Source organism: Delphinus delphis, chromosome 1 (assembly GCF_949987515.2).
Source record: "Delphinus delphis chromosome 1, mDelDel1.2, whole genome shotgun sequence".
Lineage (NCBI taxonomy): Eukaryota > Metazoa > Chordata > Mammalia > Artiodactyla > Delphinidae > Delphinus > Delphinus delphis.
This window is the reverse complement of record NC_082683.1, coordinates 180091033-180116893: the sequence shown is the minus strand read 5'-3', so window position 1 is coordinate 180116893 and position 25861 is coordinate 180091033. Positions and strand designations below refer to the sequence as shown.

The 25861-nt window shown below is 37.8% G+C and overlaps 1 protein-coding gene across 3 annotated transcripts in view; it reads right to left on the bottom strand.

Moving 5' to 3' along the window:
- Window positions 1-25861, bottom strand: part of NEK7 (NIMA related kinase 7) — a 152879-nt gene that overhangs the window by 39067 nt on the left and 87951 nt on the right. For all 3 annotated transcript variants that reach the window (XM_059998791.1, XM_059998792.1, XM_059998793.1), the window contains 2 exons: window positions 11591-11699; window positions 10617-10724 (listed from right to left, as the gene is read on the bottom strand). In XM_059998791.1, the coding sequence (XP_059854774.1) occupies window positions 10617-10724; window positions 11591-11699 (217 nt within the window). The remainder of the gene's footprint in view (window positions 1-10616; window positions 10725-11590; window positions 11700-25861) is intronic.

The following is a 25861-nucleotide window of genomic DNA, read 5'->3' as shown; positions in this document are numbered from 1 at the left end:
AGACACTAAAACGACCACGCAAAGTACTGTGCGTTGAGGAGCCTCAGACGGCAGGACGCATGATTCCACTAGTCTTTCCAGAATGCGTGGCTGGAGGTAAAACGGGAATATATTTCACTGCAGCAGATACTTATGTCATTTTAACCTCCCGACAGGAGTAAAAGTGAGTAAGAAACGGATGATAACATTATAAACACAGAAAGTCTGATACTAGAGGAAAATTGTTAACAACTGAAAATGCTATCTGACCCTTCTTTATAGTAAGACAGTCATTCAAATATTTTAAAAAAATCCATTATGTTAATTGACTTATTCTAGCTATATGAGAAAAGTTTTACATGGGAAGTACTCTATTAACAATAAATACATCCTAAAATGTATCCTTAACAAAATGAAGACTGATTTTCGCAAGTTCTACAATATGTTTAAGAAAGTCAAAAACTTCTGTTAACATGCTATTATAGAATAAACTAATAACTTTCAATTCATCAGAGTAAGTTACATACAGAATTTTTTCAATAGTTTATAAACATTTAGCACCAACTAACTAGGACCACTTAACTTCTCTTTTTATTACTTTCCTCATCTGTAAGGTGCAGTGATGAAGAAGATGAGATCGTTTCTGAGATCCCTTTGCTCTCAAATTCTCCAGTACTCATAAAAACCCTGCAAACACCCATACAGAAAGTGAAGTGGAAAAAAGTAATATATTCCTGTTTTAAACTATTACCTAGGACAGCTGACTGAAATGTTTTACGTCAGAGGGTAGAAACAAGCAAATTCAGTTTAGAAATGTTGCTTCTTTCTCTCAGAACAAACTGCAGAAAAGAAAGCTTTGAACATTCCTTGTTGGGAGAACTGAAAGGACACAATTCATCTTAAACCTCAATTTGATTTAAACACACACACACACACACACACACACACACAAACACACACAACTTCAGGGAATAGGAATTAATTTTCGTTTTTTCCTTCATACTCTTAAGCCAGCCCAGAAATTATGTTGGCAGACGCCATGGAGGCCAAATTTACTTAATTGTAAGGAGTATTATCTGAGGTCAGTATAGAATGGCTGAGTGGTAGATCAATATTTCTTCTACAAAAGACGTTTGTTAAATAAATTTTTCATCTTTCAAGTGTAACTGATAACATTTAAAAACCCAGAAAATTTTCTAGTTACTGTTTCTCTGCTCCAGGCACTGTGTTAAATGGATCACATGTGTTACCTTGCTGAGCTTTTTAACAGTTTATCAGGGCCCACACTGTTCTAGGTGCTGGGGAGACAGAAGTAAACAGGCTGAATCCTTGTCTTCATGGGGCTCACTGGCTAGTGAAATGGGGGCTATCATGAGGTGGTTTATGAATTATTTTATTTATTTTATTTTTGGCCGCATTGGGTCTCCGTTGCTGCGCACGGGCTTTCTCTAGTTGCGGTGTGCAGGGGCTACTCTTCGCTGCGGTGCACGGGCTTCTCATTGCGGTGGCTTCTCTTGTTGCGGAGCACAGGCTCTAGGCACGCGGGCTTCAGTAGTTGTGGCACGAGGGCTCAGTAGTTGTGGCTCGTGGGCTCTAGAGCGCAGGCTTGGTAGTTGCGGCGCACGGGCTTAGCTGCTCCGCGGCATGTGGGACCTTCCCGGACCAGGGCTCGAACCCGTGTCCCCTGCATTGGCAGGTGTATTCTTAACCACTGCGCCATCAGAGGAGTCCCCAAGAGGTAGTTTAATGAGATGTTACTACTATTATTCTTGTTGTAGAGAGGACGCAAAAGGAAGTCAGGTAATTTGCCAAAGATCACGAAGCTAGTAAGGTGTGGATGTAGAATTCAAGCCAGGTCATTCTGTCCCTTGCATTTAAACAGTTATTTCATTAAAATTGACGACTGTGAAATAAGACTGGGAAAAAAAAGTCTGTATCTTTCCAAATTAAGCAGCAGAGAACTCTTCTACAAGTCTCAGCATGTACACACCAAAGGCCAGGAGTGAGGGTCAGGGTTCAGTGCTTCTCTGCAGCTACTCTGCTTCAAATAGATACTTTTTATGGTAGCTGAGAGGTTAAACATGCACAGTTTACAATTAGATAACAGCTTCTTCCCAGCCTGATTATTTAAGTCAAGAAAGGACTGCAAGTTAAAAATAAATCAGTGAAAGTAGTCTTTAGTACTGACCAGGCATATGCTGCCTTTAAGCCTCCAAACCACGCTGAACTATGATGGGGTACACGCCAAGGAAAGACCCACAGAGAGGTGCTAGGGAAGGTGTGGGAAGGACAAGCACGTGACCACAGGTGGCACTTGGCACCAAAAATGAAACTGCTTTAAAGCCTGGTTCAAGAACACTAATTTTCCGAGTTGTAATCAGAGGATATGTCACACTTGGAAATAGTGTGGGGAGCATGAATTGTACACTCAAGAGACCCCAGTGTGAAAATTCTGATGCTGGTGGAAGGACGGCCATGCGTTTACTCAGCTGGCAACATTACAAAATCAGAGAACCATTGTCTCATTTTGAAAGGGAAAGAGGAGTTCAAGCAACCCTGTAACGCAAACAACGACGACAACCACAACACAATTTCCCCCCAAGAGGTTTCAAGTATTTGTCCAGCACAAGGACCAGTATCAGAGCCCCCTAGCCAGCTCTTTGTAAAAATCTATTCCATCCTCAGGAGGTACAACAAGCATATATAATAACTAAATCACACACGTACATGCAAAAAGGAAACTATCTTTGCTCTTCCGGGAGACATTAAGAAAGCAAGTAAAATGCCATATTAGAACATGATTAAGCTGTTTTTTTTTTTTTCTCCTTTTCACTAGAGCAAGCCGTCAGACAGGAAACACTTCATTGTAAATAATAAATGCAACTTTGATGCAAGTAGATTTGCTTGAATAGCAGATAACTACCCTTAATTACTTACATATACCTTTGGAGTACATAATGTGGTTATATCTTATGGCAGTTTAATTTTTCTAATTAAGTTTTGTTAAAATTGCTTTCTATTTCTGTCCATGAGGAGGCAAGGCACTCAAAAGCAAGACTGGCACAAAGGAGAGACGACCCTTGAGGATTAAACAAGCTTTTGTAAATAATTAAAAAAAAAAAAAGAACTGTTAATAAACTAATAGTAATGATAGAAAAGGACTTGCCTGCAAAACTTACATGAATGCAAGTGTGGTATTTTCTCCCTTGAAAAGTAAACACATATCACTGATGAAAGTCTATAATTAAAAATGGGAAATTTTAACGTTAAGACATCTGTCTAAAAAAGAAAGTGCTTAATTTCAGTACTGTGAACTTCCATTAAAACCTCTGACTTTTAAACCACGTCACCTTACCGGGCTTTAGAGGAGGACACCAAAGACTCTCCAGCCGTCAGGCCGACTACTCCGGGGAGGCGGGCAGCACTTTGGCACCTGGTGTTACGCCGCGAACGTCACATCACACGGCAAAGGGATCTGAAGCTAGGGAGACTACCCTGGCCTGTCCGTGACATTTGCAAGGGCAGGGGCAGGGGAGATTCCAAGTGTGAGAGGGTCTCCACCTGCCACTGCGGGACTTGAAGATGGAGGAAGGAGGAGAAGCCAATGAGGGCAGCTTCAGAAGGTGAGGCAGCCTCGGGAGGACACAGGAAGGAAAAAGGGGCCTGGGTCTGGCAACACCGAAGACCTGGATTCTGCCAACAACCCGGATAAGTCACCCCTCGAAGCTCCAGAAAAAAATGCCATTCTGCAGGCACCCTGATGTTAGCTGGGTGAGAGCCATGTTGGAATTCTGACCTACAGAACTGCAAAAATAATAAATCTGTTGGTTTAAGCCACTGCATTTGTGGGAATTTGTTAGGGAACCAATAGGAAAGAAACACAAATGCACTGACGATTCATTCACACGTCACGTGGGCCAATTCCACGTGCCGAGCCAGCCACAGGCCAAGAACCCCACAGGAAATGCTTGTGGTCTAAAGCACCCTCGACCTCTACGAGTTCACTGGACAGTCTGGGGATGGGATGAGGTACATTCTTTGAGGGTATTTTTTTGGAGGGGGGGTAGAAGCCAATACATTTACCATAAGAAGAATAAAATAATAAAATGGTGATCTTTTATCATTTAAAAGAGCTCTGGTTGTTCACTAACTGATAAGGACCCTAAACCAGGTAATCACAACCACTTTAAAGATTTGAATTAGAGATGCAGAAGAGAAAGCAGTTCATGTGCTACATGGCACTCAGTCCACAGCTGGTGTTTGAAGTTGGGTGAGTAATAATTATTATTATAAATGTTTTAAATTGGCCAAAATAAGGTCCCTATCACAAGTACATCCAGGAGGGAAAATTACAGATTTATTGATCAAGAGAAAACTCACCAAGGACCAATACTCTAGCACACCTCATGAATCATTCTGGATTTAAAAATAATCTCTCTGCTCAGAATCTCCTAATTCAGAATGATGGACACTCCCTAAGGCTATCCATGGCTCCCTCTTCCTACCCCCCACCCCCCCCGTCCCGCCCCGGGCACACAATCCCATCAAGAGAGCTAATTACCCTTCAGGTGCAATAGCTACAAGTATGTCACAAAAATAAACAAGGAGAGAAGGAGTGCAAACCACATAAACAAATGAATGAGGTATGTTTCCTTCATCTCATGGACAATGAAGGGGGACAGCGCTCACCTTCACTGTTTTCGGTTCTCCTCTTCCTGAACACCTGCGAGAATTATTCATCCACTCCTTTAAGATGGATGTGGCCACGAGACTTGTTGTAGCCAATAAAATACGAATGGGAATTAATGTGTTACACTCAAGTAGAAAGACTTAACTAAGAGCCAGTAAGTGATTCTCCAGGATCTCTTCGTCTCATGAAGATCACACAAGGCTGAAGCCCCCTGAAATGCCAAGTGACCACCTGGAGGGAGGGCGGCCACCGGGACCCACACGGGGGCCCACAGCTGACTCCGGGTGACCAGAGAAATAATACGCTTCAGTGCCAAGCAACTAAATGCTGTTATTGTTTCTTCCTGCGGCATAATCTAACCTATACTTACTGATATATTTAGTTAAATCCATCCTTTGATGTGTAGCCTGTCTCTAATTCATTTGATCAGTATGCACTGAGCATCTACTATGTGCAATGCCCTCTCCTACACATCTGAGATACATCAGAGAACCAAAAACATGAAGAACCCGGTCCTCATGAAGCTTCCACATGGCTGAGGCAGAAAGACAGAAAGCACTAAGCGTAATAAGTGAGTAACACAGCGTATTCGAAGATACAAAGTCCTACAGGAAAAACGGAAAAATGAAAATAGGATAAAGGATCAGGAACCGTAGGGACGGTGTGTGGGGGGGTCAGGTTCAGTATTAAACACAGAGAGCTCGGTAATCCCCACCCTAGCCCCACACAACATGAAGGCACAGAGGAGAAAATGTGCTTTAAAAGTGCCTGCAAATAATAAATGTTGTGCGCATATTCACTGCTACGTTTGCTGTTGATATTTAGTAGCCGTGGACGATTCCTCTGGGTCATTATCACAGGAAATTAGGGCAGTTTGATATGGTTTGACTAACAATCATGTATTTGGATTATTTTTAAATAATCCAAGGTGACATGAGAAAAATTACACCTTGACTGCCATGTTCCTACTTCACAGGTTTTGGTGAAGTTTTAGTTTTCAGTCTAGAAGAGCCGCTTCCTTAGAAATATCAGCCCCAGTTGCTGGTAGACAGAATGGTTGTAAGAAAGACTTCCGTCCCATTTACTTCTGGGTCTTGGGCATGCAGAACAGTCAAGTGCAGGATGGGGGCAAATTGCACTTTCACCTGCAGGCCCCTCAGCTATGTGCACAGCGGGATAAGGTAACCCTGACGGAGGGAAGTAACAAGTCAGAAAACAGTGGCAGAGTCAGGGAAAACGCCACAAGGTCCGGATACAGCAAAAACATACAGTGCCGGGTGGGAGAGGGACCGCAGACTGGGGAAGCTTTGCCTCACTGGCAAAGCCCGTTCGCCTCCTATGCCTCAGTCTCCTGGGCTCTAGAAGGGGAACAGTTTGCATCCATGGCTCACATCCTCCTGCGAGGACCTCAGGGAGCTGAACGGCTGCAAACTGTACAGAACAATCAGGCACATTACTCCCCACCTCCAGGAGCACAGGCAACTCTGTAAATGACTGCGCTACGTCTGACCAACCGAACTGGCCAGAGAGCAGGACAGAAGAAGGTCTACAAGGAGAAGGCAGAAAAATGGGAATCTGTCTTTAAGTAAATGGAACAGCATGAAAGTACTGTAAACACAGACTAATGTTTTCCCAGTTGCAGGTTATCACCCATTAATGAGTTGGGAAATCAACTTTAGTTGATTTAGCACCTGTGTCTTTGAATGAATCAGTTCAGGTATTTCAACAGAATAAATAAATTTCACATGACTTCCCTCTCCTCTTCTCCCCACACCACTGTCATGTTAACATAAGCAACTTCACATTCATACAGCAACTTGCAGTATTCAGAAAACATGTTTGCGTTCATTTTATCATTAGGTTAGGGGTTGCTTGACATAGGATGGTTATTACCCACATTTCCATTTTTAGAAACCAGGAAACTGAACCTGGGAAAAGTGAATGAAGGGCTTGTTCAGGGTCCTACAGAAGAATGGGCAGGTAAATCCAGGTGTCCTCTGTTCTGTCTCACGTTCAGAACAAGGCAAGAGGAAAAGCACGGCGGACATCATGAGGTAGGTGGGCAGCCAAAGACGGAAGTGGGCCAGCGGACACCGACCTAGAGGACCCCAAACGCGAAGCCAAGGACTTCTCACGATATTCTTTAGGCCACAGGGAACAGTCAAATATTTGGAGGAAGTAACATGATCAGATAATGTCTTTGGGGAAGGAATATTACAAACAAGGGAGGATACTTTCCTAGTCCAAACATGAAGTTGTTGTGGATTAAGGAGGACAGGACAGAAAGTGGATAGACTGGGAGACACTGTGTGTGGTGGGAGCAGAAGAAAAACTAAAGGCCTCTGAGATTTTTTTTTTTTCAATTTTGAAGAACTGAACATGGTCTGAACATCCAGCAACATCAGATTTAGTATCTGTAATTTTAACCCTGAATTTAAGGAATTATTATTATTCTATGTTGACATACTCCTTAGTTAAAAAACTGGTTGTGAAAACTGACTGGAAACGTGGCCACCTACACAACTTCATTTCCTACAGAAAATGTGAGAGAACCAGAGATTTTATTGCATGTCGATATGTTACCATGTAATTAAATGATACAAATAAGAGATAGAGGGCTTCCCTGGTGGCGCAGTGGTTGAGAGTCCGCCTGCCGATGCAGGCGACACGGGTTCGTGCCCCGGTCCGGGAAGATCCCACACGCCGCGGAGCAGCTGGGCCCGTGAGCCATGGCCGCTGAGCCTGCGCGTTCGGAGCCTGTGCTCCGCAACGGGAGAGGCCACAACAGTGAGAGGCCTGCATACCACAAAAAAAAAAAAAAAAAAAAAGAGAAACTGAAGAGACAACTGAAAAATTCAAGGACTTGACAATCTCTTAAGGATTGTTAAATACAAAAAAATTTGGAAGTGTGTTCCTTACTAATGATTGAATAAAAATAAGTGAAAAATCTTTGATTTTTGAAAAAAATGTACTTTGAAATAAACAGTATAAATCTGTTACTACAACAAGATATTTCTAAAATCCTAGGTATTTTTGCCTTTTTGAATTAAATTCCTGAAAAAAATCTCCTTTACAAAATTTAACAAAATTTGGCATCAGAACAGACTTCATTCAAAGTAATCTTATTCGGATTTTCCTTTATGAACGATATACAGGTCTCATTCATTTGTAGTTTCACTAATATTTAAACCTGCACTGTGAATAAATAAATCATGCCCTACAGATTTAATCCTCAGCAAAATCAGAAAAAAAACAACAACTGTAAAACATACAGTTTATCATATTTTCTGTGAGCAAAATAAATTTGTAGAGGTGGCCACATTTTCAAGTACTTTTTGGAAAAATAAAAGCAATCTTTTATTTTTTATTATAATTTATATATTATAAATTTCCAGTGTACAATACAGTGTTTCAATATTTTTACAGATTATACTCCATTTAAAGTTATTACAAAATAATGGCTAAATTTCCCTATGCTGCACTATATATCCTTATTGTTTATGTTAAAAGCAATCTTTTAAATTTGCTCTTAAAAATAAAAATATATGTCAGTAACACAGGAGGGCAATAATTCTTTAAAAGCAAAAATTAGGGTCAACTTGTCAACAAACATAAATCTATGTCACAATTTCTGTCCTTGTTATTTTATACATATTCTTTGTTAGCAAAGAGTTTTCCTGATCCTCCTACATAGGATTTTTATTGGGTCCAAATACCTTGGTAGGCTAGAGTTCAAACTTTAATTCTTGATGTTCAACGTACTTTGCTTAGTGAACTTCAGTTTCAAACCATCAAAATCTTTACTTCACAGAGAAGATAGGCAGGAATAAAGCACGTTTTCTTATTTTAAGAATATTTTTCTCCAAATAACATGGAAAACAAAAATACTTGTGAAACAAATTATTTTTCTATTGATTCATTCATCCAACAAACCAGTCTCATTGCTACTTCCTCACTGTCTGTACTTCAGGTGTATCTCAGAATGTTTTATAATTATGGGCATCCCCATTTATATGTGTGTGTGTCCATACACACACACACACACACACACACACACACACACACACACACACAAACACAAACTACATGACGCTAAGTGAATTGATTTAGATAAAAACTGACGTTAGAAATTCTTAATGAATTATTAAACCTATTAAATTTTTACCCTCTATATCATATAATAACACATCACCTAAATCTAAGACATGCATACACGTTTGTAAACCCCACTGGGGACTTTTGTAAGAGGCAGTGACAGGCAAGCTAAAGAAGCCCATTTCCTAAACGGTTAAGATTTGGTTTTCACACAGTATGCTGGATACTTAGGGTCAGGCAACTACGGCATGCTCAGAGCGACAGCCTGCAAAGCAGCAATTACACAATACATATATGTGTGCAGGAGCATGGATACGTGCAGTTGTGCCTGTGTGCCTGTATGTGTGTGCATGTGTAACTGTAACCTAGCATTTCTAAGTAGATTAACAACAAAGTGCTGTTAGGATATTCCGTTCAGATGAGTAACAGTGAACACGTTATCTTCCCTAACGATCAGTGGCACTGGCTTGGAACAATCTAAAGTTTTCTTCACAGAAATCCTCTACTATTTGCATTGTCAGAGTTGGAACTTCCAAATAAAACTTTATTAAAGTGCTCTGCAAATTTATGCATTTCTTATGGAACTTCATATCAAATTTTCCTATCCTGAAAAAATTGTAATGTTCTGCAAGAATAAATGTAAAGTGAAAGAGAAAACTAAAACATTGTTACTCAGCATCAGTTGAAATTTTATTTTCTTAAAGTACTGGACAAAACTGAAACTCTGTGTAAAGGGTAAAGTATTATCTTCCCACCACTTCTTAATCTAGGACCCAATATCTTGTCATTCAGCAAAGACTGATCAGGTGCCTATTTATGTGCCACACACTATCCTATATACAGAAGAATTAAATGACAGGTTCAAGGCCACACAGGACCTTTATGTCAAAGCCATTTAAAAATGTCCAGTCAACTAATTCAGATGCTCGTTTCACAACATCATTATTTAGTGTAACTCACTTATTCCTCATCAAGCCATTTAAAATTGTTTTATTTCTCATTTAAAAACAATAATTTTATCCAAAAAATCACTTGTTTTCAATGATTTCATCTTTCACCAAAGATGGGGCATCATTAAATTAAAGCCAACTTATTTTTATCTTAATCCTTGTTTTATTTTGGTTGTTACCATTTTGACAAAGTCATATTACAAGGGGACAATATGATTTGAAGAGTCTCAGGAGAAGCTCTAACACTCCCTTTAAGTTATTCAATTTAAAAATTATTTCTTCCTAGTAATTATTGTTTCTAAACTGGACAACCTTCTTTCCATTAATATAATGTTGTAATAGCTACATTCAGTTCTATTTTAGGTACAAAGGACACTCGTATATTATCAGCTCTAGAATCAATAAATTACAAGCATCTTCTACTTTATAACTTAGGAGAATATCTTCCTCCTTAGCCACAGATCATCTCTAGGTCCCCCCTCTACAGCAATCACAACCATGTATGTTACTTTAATAAATAAACATTTACAAACAACTATAGTATTTTTAAATGGTCAGGTGAGGTCCTTTTTCAAGATATGGTTTATTCTTCATATTAATATTATTAATGTAAAAGAAAAGGAAGGATCCATGGCAATGGTTAAAACTAGATTTGTTCATTGGCATTTTCTTTTACTAAATGCCTGCCTGAGGGTCAAACTAACAGAAGTATCCAACTGTCACATGAATGGACATATTATACCTGACAGGTTTCAGCTCAGGACCTGATGATTTTTAAAATAGTTTTATTTAGACTATAAAAGCTAGCACGTAATCTGTACATCCCTTACATTTTTAACCATATGGGCGGGGTGGGGGGAAGGGGGGTAGATAACCGAATGAAATTATACTGTGTCTCTTACCTAAAGAATGTGCAGCTGTGGTTTTGGAGCTAAAAAACCGACCAAGCCCAAGATCTCCAAGTTTGACGACCCCAGTGGCTGTAATGAACACATTAGCTGGTTTTATATCTGTGAATAAATGAAGGGATCAGGTGAAAGATGATGTCAGTTTAGGTATATTCAAGGGATTAAAAAACACTTCTCATTGTTGAATTTAAAATATATCTCAAAAATGAAAGTCAGTTTGAATTTTTAACCAATTATTTCGAGTAATTTTCATATAGCCTAATATTTCTGAGTCTCAGTCCCATGACAGACAGATAATCATCAATGCAGGATGATCACTATTCATTTTCATTTAAAATGTATTTTGTTTTCCATTTTCAAATAAACTTCTGTGACATTCAAAGCACAAAATAAATTTGTGCCCTTCTTATATCTATTTCAAATAGACTATCCCACTAAAGAGCAATTTATTGACATGTTTACACAAAATATAAAATCATAACTCTGACACAGGTAATTCTTTACTTAGATGACCTCAGAAATTTTAATTGCTTAAGTAAATTGTACTGAAATTATTCAAACCCCCAAATCAAGGGATTAATGCCTTAGTGATGTAACCTTCATACATTCCACCCAACCATTTGATTGATAACTATAAATACATTAACAGTGAATGCTGAACATTAAAAATCTAAATAGCTGTAATGTATAGTTCATTAAAAAAAACAAAAAAAACCTCTTCCTTATGCATGTTCAACTGCTTTCCTGCATCTAATTTTTTTTCTTTTACCAACATAATCAGTAAAAAAAAAAAAAAAAAAAGTCAAACAGAAAAATAACTAATTCTTATTTTAAAAAAAACCCAAGTAGTCTTCACTTAAAGGTTTATCATTCTAGTAAAATCAAAACTTGGAAATAAATTACCTGGGAAAGCCTGATACTGTGCATCGTTGACACCAACACTAAAAGTTACTCATGACTGAACTCACCCCGGTGCATGACTCGTCGAGAATGCATGTGCTCCAGTGCACTGCACAGCTGCACGAAGTACTTCCAAACAGTCCTTTCAGGAATTAGCCTCTTTTGTTTCTTAAAATGCTGTTTAAAAAATTTTAAATAAGATTTTAAAAACAGAAATTATCTTCAGACTAGATTCTGACTTCAGTCAGAAAAACACCTACTTTTATCTACCTATTACCAGCTAAAAAACATGATTTTCCATAGTGAAAGGATACCAAGATTTTTTACCGGACACAATGGCTTAAATGTCTCCCTATTGTATCTAAGGTCAGCACAAGCCATATCATGCTACGTCTTTGTGGTGTCCATCTATTTCAAAAAATTAACATCCACATAAAGTAATTTCTTATCCTAAAAGGAGGATGTCAGATTTTATTTTAAGAATAGCCGGAATAAAAGAGTCTAGAGACATGGAGGTGATTATGTTCATTACAAGATAGTCCTTCTCTTGACAGAAGGTAGTGAAGTAGAATTCCTTTAAATATTGAACCATCCTTGGTGATTTGAAATATCACTTAATTTATTAAAACTTAAATAAATAAAAGGGATTTATGTGGAAAGTTTTCATGAATATTTCCACTGCATACTCCAAGTCAAACTTGCACTTTGCTTTGAACGAATGAAACTAAATATGGGAGCAAAACATTACAGGAAGACCAGGGCAAAAAAAGCTGAGTGTAAATATGCTAGCTTGGAAGGAGTGGGCCATCACGCGTAAGAGGGCAATAACTAAATAACTGCAAAACCAAAGGTACATATTCATGCCCGTTTTTCTACATTACCTTTGCTAGAAGAATATACTAATAATATGCTGATTCAAGAACACAGTTCATAGCTTCATAAGATTTATAAAGATTCTTTACATAAAAATTATTTTTCAAAAACAAAAGTGTAATTCGTTTTCTACTTAGCAAAATCTATAAATGACCAACATGAAGAAGTATTTCATTTAGACAAATTTTCAGACAATTTTAACTTTTTAAGATATACATTTATTAATAGACATCAACATTTAAATACGTGCTTTAATGCACTTTATCTGGTGACTTGACATTTTTGAAAGTTCAACTAATTTGATTTCTTTTCTTATTGAATATGGAGAATGGTACTTCAGATGATTCCAAAATAATGAGCTGTGTCAGTTCCTACCCCTGTGACCAGTTGAGGGCAGGCTGAAAGGAAAAACAATACAGGGAAACAAATCTGCCTGTATCCCTACTTCATACTTAGCAAAGGATTATATTTACTGTCTCATATGCACTCAATACACCAAAGGATAAATCTTGAAGGAAAAGCGAATCACTTTAGGTTAATCTTTATTGGAACACATACTATAGGAATGAACTTATTAGCAATTTCAATAGCTATTACATCAGTAGCAAAAAAACAGATAACAATTAGATGACCAGGATATTAAAAAGCAAATCAGGGTTAATACTAAAATGGTGAAAACCTCCCATATCATGTTTCAACGTTAAGTCTTATTAATTGCAGACTGTGTCAGCATCGGTTTTCATTCTATGGGGGCAATGCTGCAAAATCAGTTCTATACACATAATATTCTTTCAGATTTGGAATGACTCCAAATAAAGCCAGTCTATGTGCTTTCCCTCACTCTGGATTAGCATATCAGAAGACTGTTTGATGTCAACAGGAAGATGGGGACCAGGTTTCTTTTCATTCAAAAATAAATATACCGTATCATGTAAGTATCAGACCATGAAAGAAGAATCTTATGCTTTAATATAGATTCTGAAACCACCGTAATTATAATTAACTTGACAATTCACCTTTAAAGTTCCATTATTAAAAAATAAGTCATATATAAAGGAAAGGGCAGAATGAAAAAATTGCCCTCAAAATGGAAGATGTAACCAGGCCAAGACAGTCTGACTATTTTCATGTTTTCATATTCTTGTTTAGGATCGTTTCTTTCAATAACAAATTAAAGGTGATAACAATAAACTGGCATCAATATAATGCTACCGAGACGGAATGACTTGGCCAAATGTAACTATCTAAATTACTAACATGTTTCTGAAGAATAATTTTAGGAATTTGACTGGATCGTAAAATAAATCAAAAGCAGTTTCATTACGTCACTGGTTATCTCCCAATATTTTTTATGTGTCTGTTTAAACACATGCAGTTTTTCAACCATCCTTCAGTGTAGGTTTTTTTTTTTTTTTTTTTTTTTTGAGGAAACCAATACTTATGATGAGAAAAGGCTGTCTGTTCTGATGGTGGCACTGTTGGCTATCTCTTAAAAAGAGGATGAACAGAAAAAAGGCAATACAAATTTGAATTCTTTTTACTACTGGTAAAATTTATATTAGCACTACAAAGGAGGAACTTACAAAATGCCAATGTATTAAAAAAAAGAACCACCTTTTCTTAACTTATTCTAATATATACATATCTTTTAAAAGTTAATTATCCAGTTAAATAGCATTACTGTTCAAAAATCCTATCTTTCTTTCGAAAGAAGACAGTCCCACATAAATATTCAGCTCTAGATTTGGAAAAAATCTAATACCAATACACAGAAATAAAAAATGTACATTTATTTGTCATGTGGTAAGTTTTTAATAAAGCAATAAATAATTTTTAAACGTTAGTAGTAATAAAGATTTCTGGATATTACAGGATATGTCATTTTTACTATATTTATGTTATAAAATAGAATTTTAACTTTTTATATCTGAAAATAAAATATCTAAAAAATCATGAAAAGACAGAAATTAGCACTCAGGTATGCCTAACCACTTGGACAGAATTATTATTTAGTCTTTTTTCAAAGGTACGTTCATCTTTTTTCTATGCAAAGCTTCAAATATTGTTTACTTTAAAAGCATATTTTTCTATCTCCATCAACATTATTCAAATATACACTGAACATTATTCACATCAAAAGAAAAGATGTAACAAAAAAGGCAGCCAGGGTACATGTAAAATGCATATACAAACATCAGGTTATATTATATTCTCATTTATGTGTAAAAAGATTACCAGCATCTCACTTAGGTGAAATTCAGCATCCCTGGTAAAACATGTGCAATGTCACTGAATGATGTGTATTAATATAAAAGAGGCTAGCTGATGCAAGCTGCTTCCATTCAAAGATTTTTGGAAAATAGTCACATCTTTTTTTTAAATTGTCAAACATCCTCCTACAAATTAAATGCCCCAGACCAAATTACATAGTGGGCACTGCTTATCAAGTATCAGTTTTGGGGTCACTTGGTTCCTGAATCTAGACACCACTACTCCAAACAGCACATACATTTATTTCTAAGTTTTATAACTCTAGCATTCCTCCTCAGGAAATCTTGGGAAAAAAATTTAACAGTATTACCCAGCATAAACTCATCAACAGAGAAAGAACAGAAATTTATCTTGTTGGATCAAAAAAAAAAGTTAATCTCTATAGTGTATCAAAATATTTAAGCCCGTAGTTTGGTATATTAATTTTTAACAAGAAAGTTTCAGACAAAACACCCAGAACCAGAGTGCCAGCTTCACAGGTGTGCGGCCCATACATTCATGCAGGGCCCTGCACTGAGTGTAATGCTCTGTTCTGCCACCTAGAAATTCCTAGTCATTTGTCAACAAGGGGACCCACGATTGTGTGCTGGTCCTGGGAACCATATACCAAGCATCCTTTGGAAACAACATACTGCTGTAGTTAAAAACAAAACCAAAAAAACAACAAATAACAATCCTGTCAGGCAAGTCATTCTTGAAGAAAATTAGGAGAAATGGTAATTAAATAACAAGAAATAATGAAGTTATATGAGAACTGGCATTGCAGGCATCAGCTGTTTTCCATCTCTTCCAAGTATCTCACAGGAGGAAGTAAGTAATTTATGTTCACTATGAGGAACTATTTCCTGCTTGGGGGTGTCATCAGATGTTTCATGTGCCACTCACAGAATCCATATGCGCCTTTAATAACAGACCTGATTCTTGACAGTAATGGCTGTGTGACCTTGAAGAAGCCGCTTAACCTTGCTGGGCCTCTGTGTCCTCACTATATTAAACAGAGCTTGGAGATGATCTGTGTGGCACCTGCTGCCTCTAAAGTATCTCAGTTACAAATAAAACACAAATAATAAATGCCTGATTGGCACATTTTCACACTTAAAAGTAACAAATTTTACTAGTATGTCCTGTCCTTTAAATCTCCAGCTGATAAAAACAAAGCAAAAATAACAATCCTAATACCTCTGAGATCCCCATAGGTCCAGTTAATGCTATAAATGGCCTTCACATGAGATAACAGGTCAAATTTTTGTAATTAGGTAATTATAAGGTAACTGACCTTGTAATTAGGTCAACCATTTACCAACAGAAGGGATGTTATGTTCCCAAACATTTCTCTAAGTATAATGCATTTTTATAAGATGATATTTTGCAGTGGTTATTTCAAAGAATCAAATGCACAGGGACTGGGTGATGGAAAAGACAGGATGCTTCTAAAAGTGTTACTGACAGTTCTAAGTGTGACTTTTATTATATGTCAATCTTTCTATGGAAATATTTTTATTCCAAAGGCATAAGAAGGTGTCAACAGACTAAACTGTACAAGTATTTGCTATACACCAATTCTGGGAATTATATAAATGCATAAAATAGTTATGTCTCAATTAGAATTTTGGTATGTGATACTAATTTGCAATGTGTGAATATTTTCACCCTTGGCACTCAGAATAAAATTTAGGTATCCTACGTTGCTTAGAAGATGCAAGTAATATGGGCTTGGCAGTCAGGAGATCACTAAAAATACTTATCATCTGCATCTAATTTTATCCTCTTTGATAAAACATTTCTCATCCAAGCTCTACTTGTCTTTTTCCTTTCCTATAAATGTTAGAAAAGCTGCTAAGTGTACTCAGCTGTTTCTAATTATAATTTAATAGAACATCAATGTAATCCATTCATTCCCCAAAGTCAAAATCATATAGGTTAATAATGGAAGTGGAAAACATATTTTATCTTATGGTAGAAAATGTGAAACAGATAAGATATTTTTTCTGAGTAATTAAGCCTTGGGGGAAAAAAAAGACCTTATTTAGCAAACAAGAAAAATAAGCTCCTATAAAGTCACAATATTTTTCCCCCTGAAAAGTTGCCTTCTAAATGTTCATACAACAGTGTCAAGGAAACTTAGGATATTTTAAAAAATCAATGAAAAAGATATGAATGCATCAGAATTACTACAAGGAATGATGCCTGCATTGCTGCCACGTTGATAATTCTTAAGAGAAGCTTCCATGTTCCTAAAATTCATGGGAAAATACTTGGAAATACTTAAGATGTTGTCCCTACTGCATTAGAGGACTAGAGACAGAGGTGGTGAGATGAAAAAGCAGGAAGTCCATCTTTAGGACGACATGGAAGTTCACAAGCAGAGAGGGCAACACTTGCCTCTGATGAATTCTTTCTAGTTATGTTAAACCAGACAATAGTAAGAGAGTTAGAAAGATATTTCAATATTCTTAATGGACAAGGAAGACAGCAGAACAATAATGAGACAATAAAAGTCTCTCAGTAGAAATTTGAACAAAGAAAAATTGGACAGAAGTCCATACCTCTTCTCTCTACTTAATTGTCTACAGCTACCAGCACTACTGCTCGTGGTGGTAAATGGTTTATAAAGGCAGCTTTCAATCAATATTACCTTCAAATAGAAGGAGCAAAAAGTTCCCTGAAAATTATCTTCTTATTTTTTCCTAAGTAAATATAGTTCAAAACTTACACACCACTTTTTCATTATGCTCACAGGACGACATAACGGCCATTATGGCACATAATTTTCAATTTATTAAAATCCCTAAGTTCAATACTACTTTATTACCAAACTTCACAGGTATCAAAGAAAACCCAAGGGATACTTTATCAGTAACACTGCTTCTGTAAAAATAGTGCTGTATAACACACCTACATATACATACCACACAGACATAAATCTACGTGGTTACACACACACAGGTGTACATGCATGATGTAGGTAGGTAGGTACCTATGTATAGAATATTCAATTCTGTATAGTTTTTTCAGATAGCACCGCTAATCTGTAACCTTAAGACTTCTGAATAATTCTAAAGTCATGTATGAAATAAGATAGATAGCAATCGTATACAAGAGATTCAGCAGGAAACAGACTGCATTTGGAATCGCTGGCAATTCTCCCTGTGGTCTGGCTTGGGCTGCACACTTTATGCCAGATGCTGAAATGGACAGTGTCTGTATCCTCTAAACCATAAATCAGAGTCAGCAAAGATAGATGGTGCTGCTGGGGAGATTTTACTGCTTCAAGGATCCAAAGGTCAAGAGTGTAAAAGACATTTCTAAGTGATTTTATTTCCAGTACAGCCTCTAAATTTGGATAAGAACAGGTAAGAATATGTCTGCAAATGCAAAAAAAACAACCACACCAAGAAGGCGAACAAGATTTACACGTTATAATATTTGAAGATAATAATTATCTCCAAAACACTTCATGTTTTAGCTAACTTATCAAAGTTTGTGGTAAGCAGAATTCTCAGACATACCTCACCCCTCAAAATCCTCAAGTCCTGGTGCACCATCCCCTCCCCTTGAGTATGAGCTGGGTGGTGAATGTGATGAACTATCACCCCCATATTAGGTTATCTTATGTGACAGAAAGGATTCTGCAGACATAATTAAGGCTCTAAATCAGCTACTTTTGAGATAATCACCAGGATGATTATCCTGGGTGAACCTGACCTAATCAGGTAAACCCTTCAAAGAAGTCAGAGAGATTCAAAGCCAGAGAGACTCTCCTGCTGGCCTTAAGGGAGCAAACTGCCACAGCAGAGAGGGCCATGTGGCCTCGAAGACGGCTCCCAGTTGATAGCCAGGAAGAAAGCAGGGACTTCCATCATACAGCCGCAAGGAACTGTATTCTCCCAACAATCAGTGAACAAGGAAGAAAGCTCTAAACCTCAGATGAGATCACAGGCCCAGCTGGCACCTTGATTTCAGTTTCTAAGACCTTGAGCAAAGAACCCACAAACCAGTATGTGAACTCACTGACCCCCCCACAAATTGTGAGATAATAAATTTGTGTTTCTTTAAGCTAAGTTTGTGATAATTAGCAATTAAAAACTAATACAAAGTGCATTTATAAACACAGTAAAAAAAATCAGTATAAAAGATTAACATTATGTCTGTATAAAGGAAGAGTCTTAAAGCTCCTACAAAATTTAAAAGAAATACCACACAGGTGGTAACAATGTAGAAAATACACAGTTGACAATCCAAAAACACAGCCTATATCTAAATATATTACAAATAAGAAGAGGTAGCCTAACTCAGGAGCAAGACACGGGAGCCACTCTTGCCACCCTTATTCAACACAGCCCTGAAAGAACCTGCCAGAGCAATCAGGCAAGAAAATAAACAAGTTAAGGGCATTAGAACCGCGTAGGAAGAAGTAAAATTGTTTCTACTTGAAGATGACATGATTTTATAAGTAAAAAATCCTAAAGACTCCACCAAAAAACCATTAGTTCTAATCAACGAATTCAGTAAAGTTTCAGGATAAAAATTTAACATATAAAAATCAGTAATGTTTCTATACAGTAATAGTGAATTATCTGAAAAAGAAATAAAGAGAACAATTCCATTTACAGTAGCATCAACAACAATAAGATACTTAGGAATATCTTAACCAAGGAGGTGAACGATCTCAGAAAACTACAAGATGTTGATGAAACAAATTGAAGAAGACACAAAAAAATGGAAAGAAATCCCATGTTCATGATCAGAAGAATTAATATTATTAAAATGTCAATCCTACCAAAAGCCATCTATAGATTCAATGCAATCCCTATTAAGATTCCAATGGCATTTTTCACAGCAGTAGACAATACAATTCTAAAATTTATGCGGAGCCACAGAAGACCCCAAACAACCAGAGCAATCCTGAGAAAGAAGAAAAAAGCGGGAGGCATCACACTTCCTGATTTCAAACTATATTACAAAGTTACAGTAATCAAAACAGTATGGTACTGGCATAAAAACAGACACATAGATCGATGGAAAAGAATTGAGAGCTGAGAAATAAGCCCAAGGATTTACAGTCAACTAATATTTGACAAGGGAGCCAAGAATACTCAATAGGGAGAAGACAGTCTCTTCAATACATGGTACTGGGAAAATTGGACATCCACATATAAAAGAATAAAACTAGACCCTTATCTTTCACCACTCACAAAAATTAACTCGAAATGAATTAAAGACTTAAATGTGAGACCTGAAACCATGAAACTCCTAGAAGAAAACAGGAAAAAGCTCCCTGACAATGATTTTTTGGATATGACACCTAGAACATAAGCAACAAAATGAAAAATAAACAAGTATGATGACATCAAACTAAAGAGCTTCTGCACAGCAAAAGAAACAATCAAAAAGTGAAAAGGCAACCTACAGAATGGGAAAAAATATTTGCAAACGATGTATCTGATGAGGGGCTAATATCCAAAATATATAAAGAACTCACACAACTCCATAGCAAAAAACCCCCCAAATAATCCAATTAACAAACAGGCAAAAGACCTGAGTAGACATTTTTCCAAAGAAGATATATGAATGGCCAACAGGTACATGAAAAGATGCTCAACATCACTAGTCATTATGGAAATGCAAATCAAAACCACAATAAGATACCACTTCATGCCTGTTAGAACGGCCATCAAAAAAAGACAAGAGACAACAAATACTGGCCAGGATGTGGAGAAAGGGGAACCCTTGTACACTGTTGATGGGATTGTAAACTGGTGTAGCTGCCGTGGAGGAGCCTCAAAAAAGTAAAACTAAAAATAAAAAACTAAAAATAAAACCATGTGATCCAGCAATTCCACTTCTGGAAATATATCCAGAGGAAATGAAAACAAACATGATATCTGCAGCCCCATGTTTCTGCAGCATTATTTGCAGTAGCCAAGACATGGTAACAACCTAAGTGTGCATCAATCAGTACATGGATAAAGAAGTTGTGGTACATATACAATGGAGTATTATTCAGCCATAAAAAATGAGGATATCCTGCCATTTGCAAAAACATGGATGGACCTTGAGGGCATTGTGCTAAGTGAAAGATAAATATTGCATGATGTCGCTTACATATGGAATCTAAATAAAAAACACACAAACACACACACAGTCTCATAGAAAAAAGAGATCAGATTTGTGGTTGCCAGAAGTGCAAGGGAGGGGGGAGGGGGAACTGGAGGAAGATGATCAAAAGGTACAAACTTCCAGCTATAAGATAAGTAAGTACTAGTGATGCAATGTGCAGCATGATGGCTACAGTCAACACTGCTGTCTGATATACAGGGAAGTTGTTAAGAGAATAAATCCTAAGCATTCCCATCACAAGAATAAAACCATTTTTCCCCTTTTTTTTTGCATTTTCTTTTTATTGTACCTATACGAGCTAATGGATGCTAACTAAACTTACTGTGATATTCATTTCACAATATATTACATGTAAGTCAAACCATTATGCTGTACACCTTAAACTTATACAGTGATGTATCTCAATTATATCTCAATAAAACTGGAGAGGAAAAAAAAGATAGCCTTAACTAATTATTTGAAATTGTGCCAAACTCTTGGCACAAAACAGAGTTCAATTTAAATTATTTGTATTTCATATTTCACAAAAAAGAAATCTGTAAGAATAATATTTACTTCCTTCTTAGCCAGTGTGGTGTGGTATGACAATTTTTTGGCAGATAACAAACTTCTGAGTTTCCCTTCATGAGACTTTTTATGTTGGGTTATATCTTGTTTTACTGATATTTTAGTAAAGTACAGCTTTAAAAAACATAATGTTAAATATATGCACTTATATTTTCTTCTATCTGTCTCAAACTGACTTTCTAATAGGCAATTATATAGGAACTTATAAATAGTTCAAAAAATAAACTATATTTTGGCAAAATTGGCTATGAAAATTTTAAATATATTTTAGCAATATTTCTACTGACAAAGTGTAATAAACAAAGCTCTAGTTTATATATTTCTGAGATTAGTCTCTTATCTCCTCTATACTAAGTCTCCATCACCAAATATGTTTCTTAGCAACAGAAAAGTGACATAAATAGTATTAATAAGGCATACTACAAAATGGAACATGTATTGGGTCCAATTTAGGATACAATAAAGAGAATGTATAGCATATATATGTCACAACTTGATAAACTATAATCCAACTGCTACTTTTTGTAAGAGTCTTTTCCTTTAAAATTCTGATTACTGATGATAAAGAAATATATGATGAAAAATTCTGGATTTCCTTTTATCTTAAAACTCATCTGGGAAGTATTTCATCTGACCACAGCCTCAGGTATTCCTCTGTCACTAATTAGAGAAATACTGAATATTTCCACTATAAATTGCTTAATTATATTTGTCAGCCTGCTCTAAACCAATTAATTATTTACTTGTAAAAATCTTTGATGCAGTGCTATCCAGAGGTTCATTTCTAGAATACAGACCAGGAGCTATATTTCCTCTTCTACCCCAATTAAGCTGAAGAGTTGAGACAGTGAAATATATTGTTGTGATGAACAATGATTTACAATATTACTCACCATAAAGAAATGAATCACATTTCTTACAATTCAAGTATCTACTGCTGTCCTTTATAAAGCACTAAGTCACTGTCATGTTCCTTCATAAAGAAGTTCCTATGATTTTTTCCATAATGTGGTCCCTTTTATAAAGACTGGCTTATAACACAAATCAAAGTGGTTAGAAAGCAGTTTTAGAATTTCTTAGGGCCAAAAAACCCCCTTCCTGTATCAGAACACTGTCTCCTCTCATGCCACATACCACTCGATATCTTAGCAACTCCTCGTGGGACCGGAGTATGAAACAGTAGGAAACATGTGCCTGTCATACCACCACCCATGTTTACTGATGGACCCCTGGAACAGAGGAGTGGAACAGAGGTGAGACAATCAACTGTTATCCATACACTGTCCACACATTTATTGCGTTTCTACTATCAGCCAGGTACTCCCTGGAAAATGAAGGCAGGCTGTGAGACACAGTCCCTGTACTCAGCAGGGCTTTAGGTCAAATGGGAAATCCAGACATCAGGAAAATAATCCCACCAATAAATGCATGAATGTCTTACGAAGCACTGAGAGAAGAGTATGCCAGGAGTATTAAGAGCATAAAGCCGTCTACAGGTCAAAGAAAACCATCCCTGAGAAAGTGATGTCTGAGCAGAGCCGAAGGACAGACAGACATAAGCCCAGCCAGCCTGGGGGGCACAGCACCTGGGGCAGCGGGAGCTGATGCTCGACTGCCCTGAAGAAGAACTGAGAGGTCGCTGCTGGGGCCTGGGAGGGGAGGCGGGGCAGATTCTACAGCAAGGGTTTGCTGAGCACCTACTGTGTGCAGGGCTCTGTCCTCAGCACGAGGAGTGCGTGAGGACACGACGCAGAGGAGGGTTCCTCTCTCCGAGAGCCTATGTTCTGGATCACACGTGGTTCTGTACGTCTCGTCAAACATCTGTACCTTTACCTCAATGGGAAACTCTAGGAAGGTTTGAAAGCAGAGATTTTTCTTTCTTTGTTTTTCTCTCCCTCCTCACTTCTCTTAAAGACTGATGGAGAAATAGAATAGATTTGAGGGGTGGATCCTGGATGCTGGGAGATTAGTTAAAAAGCTCTCATGTTCCAGGTGAGAGGTGACAGTCCTTCACTCAGCAGGGAGAGAAACGGAAACGGAGCTGGGTGGAGAAATCTGAGAGACACTGAGAAGGAAAGTAAACAGAACTCGGTGACAGACTGAGAAGGGGAGGTAAGAGAGAAAGAATGTCCGAGAAGACTGCTGGGGTCCAGCGTGCGCCCTGGACAGCCAGGGGCAGCCTCCATGAGGGAAACCACGGGTCCCCGTGTAGACGTGGGGAATCGCATGTTCTCAGGATTCAGACAGAACTCCACGCTACAGACAAGAAACTGGATCAACACGAGCCTAGAGAGTAACTGATCCACTGGCACAAACAAGATCAACTGGGAAGGGAGGGAAAAGCAAAAAGCAAAAAAAAGCCAGGACTGAAACTTTTAAAACTCCGTCATTAAAGACTAGGAAGAAGAGAATGACTCAGTCAAGAAGAATCAGAGTCTCCAGAGAGGCAGGAAGAAAACCAAGGCACTTTGGGACTCAACAAGCCATAGAGGGAGTCTTTTAAGAAGGAGGGTAGGAAAAGCAGAGGCAAAGGCGGCTGAGGATCAAGCAGAACGAGGACCGGACCCGGGCACTGGATTGAATGACACGGGTCACTCGAGAGCCATGCCCTGTGGTGTGTTTGAAGCCAGGTCAGGAGTGAGTGTCTGACTGTGGAGACAAACAGAACTCGGGCAGTGGGAAGGGAAAGCCAGGCAGAGGCGGGGGTGGCAGGACTGAACTCAGCAGGGCCTCCCTTCATCGTCTCGTTTAGAGCAGCAACACCCTCCTCTGAACCGGATTTCCTTTTTCTCCACTGTACTGACTGACGTCTGACATACTGCATTTCCACTCGCCTATCATTTTGTCTTGCCCACTAGACATACGGTTCTCGGATGAATCAATGAATGCATGAAGGCGGGACGTGTGTGAATGCACGTGTGTGCGTGTGAACGTGTTAAAGATAACAGTGACCTGAGCATGTTCAAGTGGCGTTAGAAGGACCCAGCAGATTCCTCCAGGATGGGGAGTAGATAACTAAGGTTTCTGAGAATCGGGGTAGAGAAAGAACAAAGAATCCAGGTGGCAACACACACAACCCCTTCTGTCCAACAAGGAATACGGAGACAGGAGAGAAGGAAGAGAGAAGGGTGAAGGGCCAGGCTGCTCCAGCAGGTTCGGCCACGGGAAGGTGATGGCATCCTGACTGATGACGTCCGTTCACAGGAGGAAGATGACGTCCCCTTCCTCCTGTGAAAGAGGAGGCAGGCTGCCATCTGTGAAGTGTGGTGAGAGGAGAGGGGAGAAGGGGTGACCGGAGTATTTAAACAGAATAAAGAACGTTCCAGTACCTATCGAGTAGATAGCACACATTCAGATAGGCACATGTAATTATAATACTTGAGTATGTGCACACATCTGTACATATGCCTACAAAAATAAAATACCTATATATTATTTAGCCCTCATAGTAAGACTATAAGGCAGGTATTATTAACCCAATTTCATACCTGAGGAAACTGCAGCTCAATCATTAAGATTAAGTCGTTAAATCAAGGCCATAGCATCACTGCTTAGAGTCCTCTATCACCCTCAGAAGCTCCCAGTCTGTCTAGATTTGGCTGTCTTGTTACAAACTACCATTCTAATCTATCCTACTCCTTTACAAACCTTATTACAGCTCCAGTTACACAGTTTTCTATGAGTGTCAGTTAAATGCCTCTCTCCTAGACAAGTTCCGAGAAGCCATAAACCAGGCGTACAGCACACAGTGTCCAGTAAATAAACAAATTAAAGAGTGTTATTTTCTTTAAGGCTACAAACTGGTATAACTATTTGAGAGAACAATTTGGCAGTATCTGTGATGCATATACCCTATTGGTCAGCAATATTATTTATAGAAATCTGTGTAACTGTCTATTAAGTACAGTGTGTATGGTACTGTTGTATTGAAATACACAAGGTTTTGTACTGGAGCTTTCTCTGTAAGAATTAAACGATGGAAACAGTCCAACTGTCTATAATAAAGCAATAATTAAATGCACTGTGATGCGTCTGAGAAAGAATACATAATCAATCAGTATATATTTTTGTATGTGTGTGTATGTGTGTAAAGATACAAAATAAAGTTGGAAAGGTTTTATGCACGTAAAAGTCAGTGGTTTATCTGGGAGATGGAAATGCAGGGAGGAAAGTTAAGGCTTTCACCATTTGAGAAAAGTAATTAGAGATATTTTATATTTAAAAAAATAATAAACACTACGCTTACTAAGTCAAATGGAGAGAAAAGCCACAACTATGTGTTCTATTGAAATGCATCAATCCATAATCAGAGTAATTCTGTTTGATGAAGGGCCAGGAGAGATCTCACAGGTCAGATCCTCCCAAGTTATTAAATCATTCCCTCCCAGTACAATTAGGTATTTGGTCAGGTCTAAAATATCATACTGCAAAAGGCATACATGACTATAATCAGGATATGAAGACATTCTACTTATGTGAATCTGCTTAGTCAAAATTTCTATTCTGAA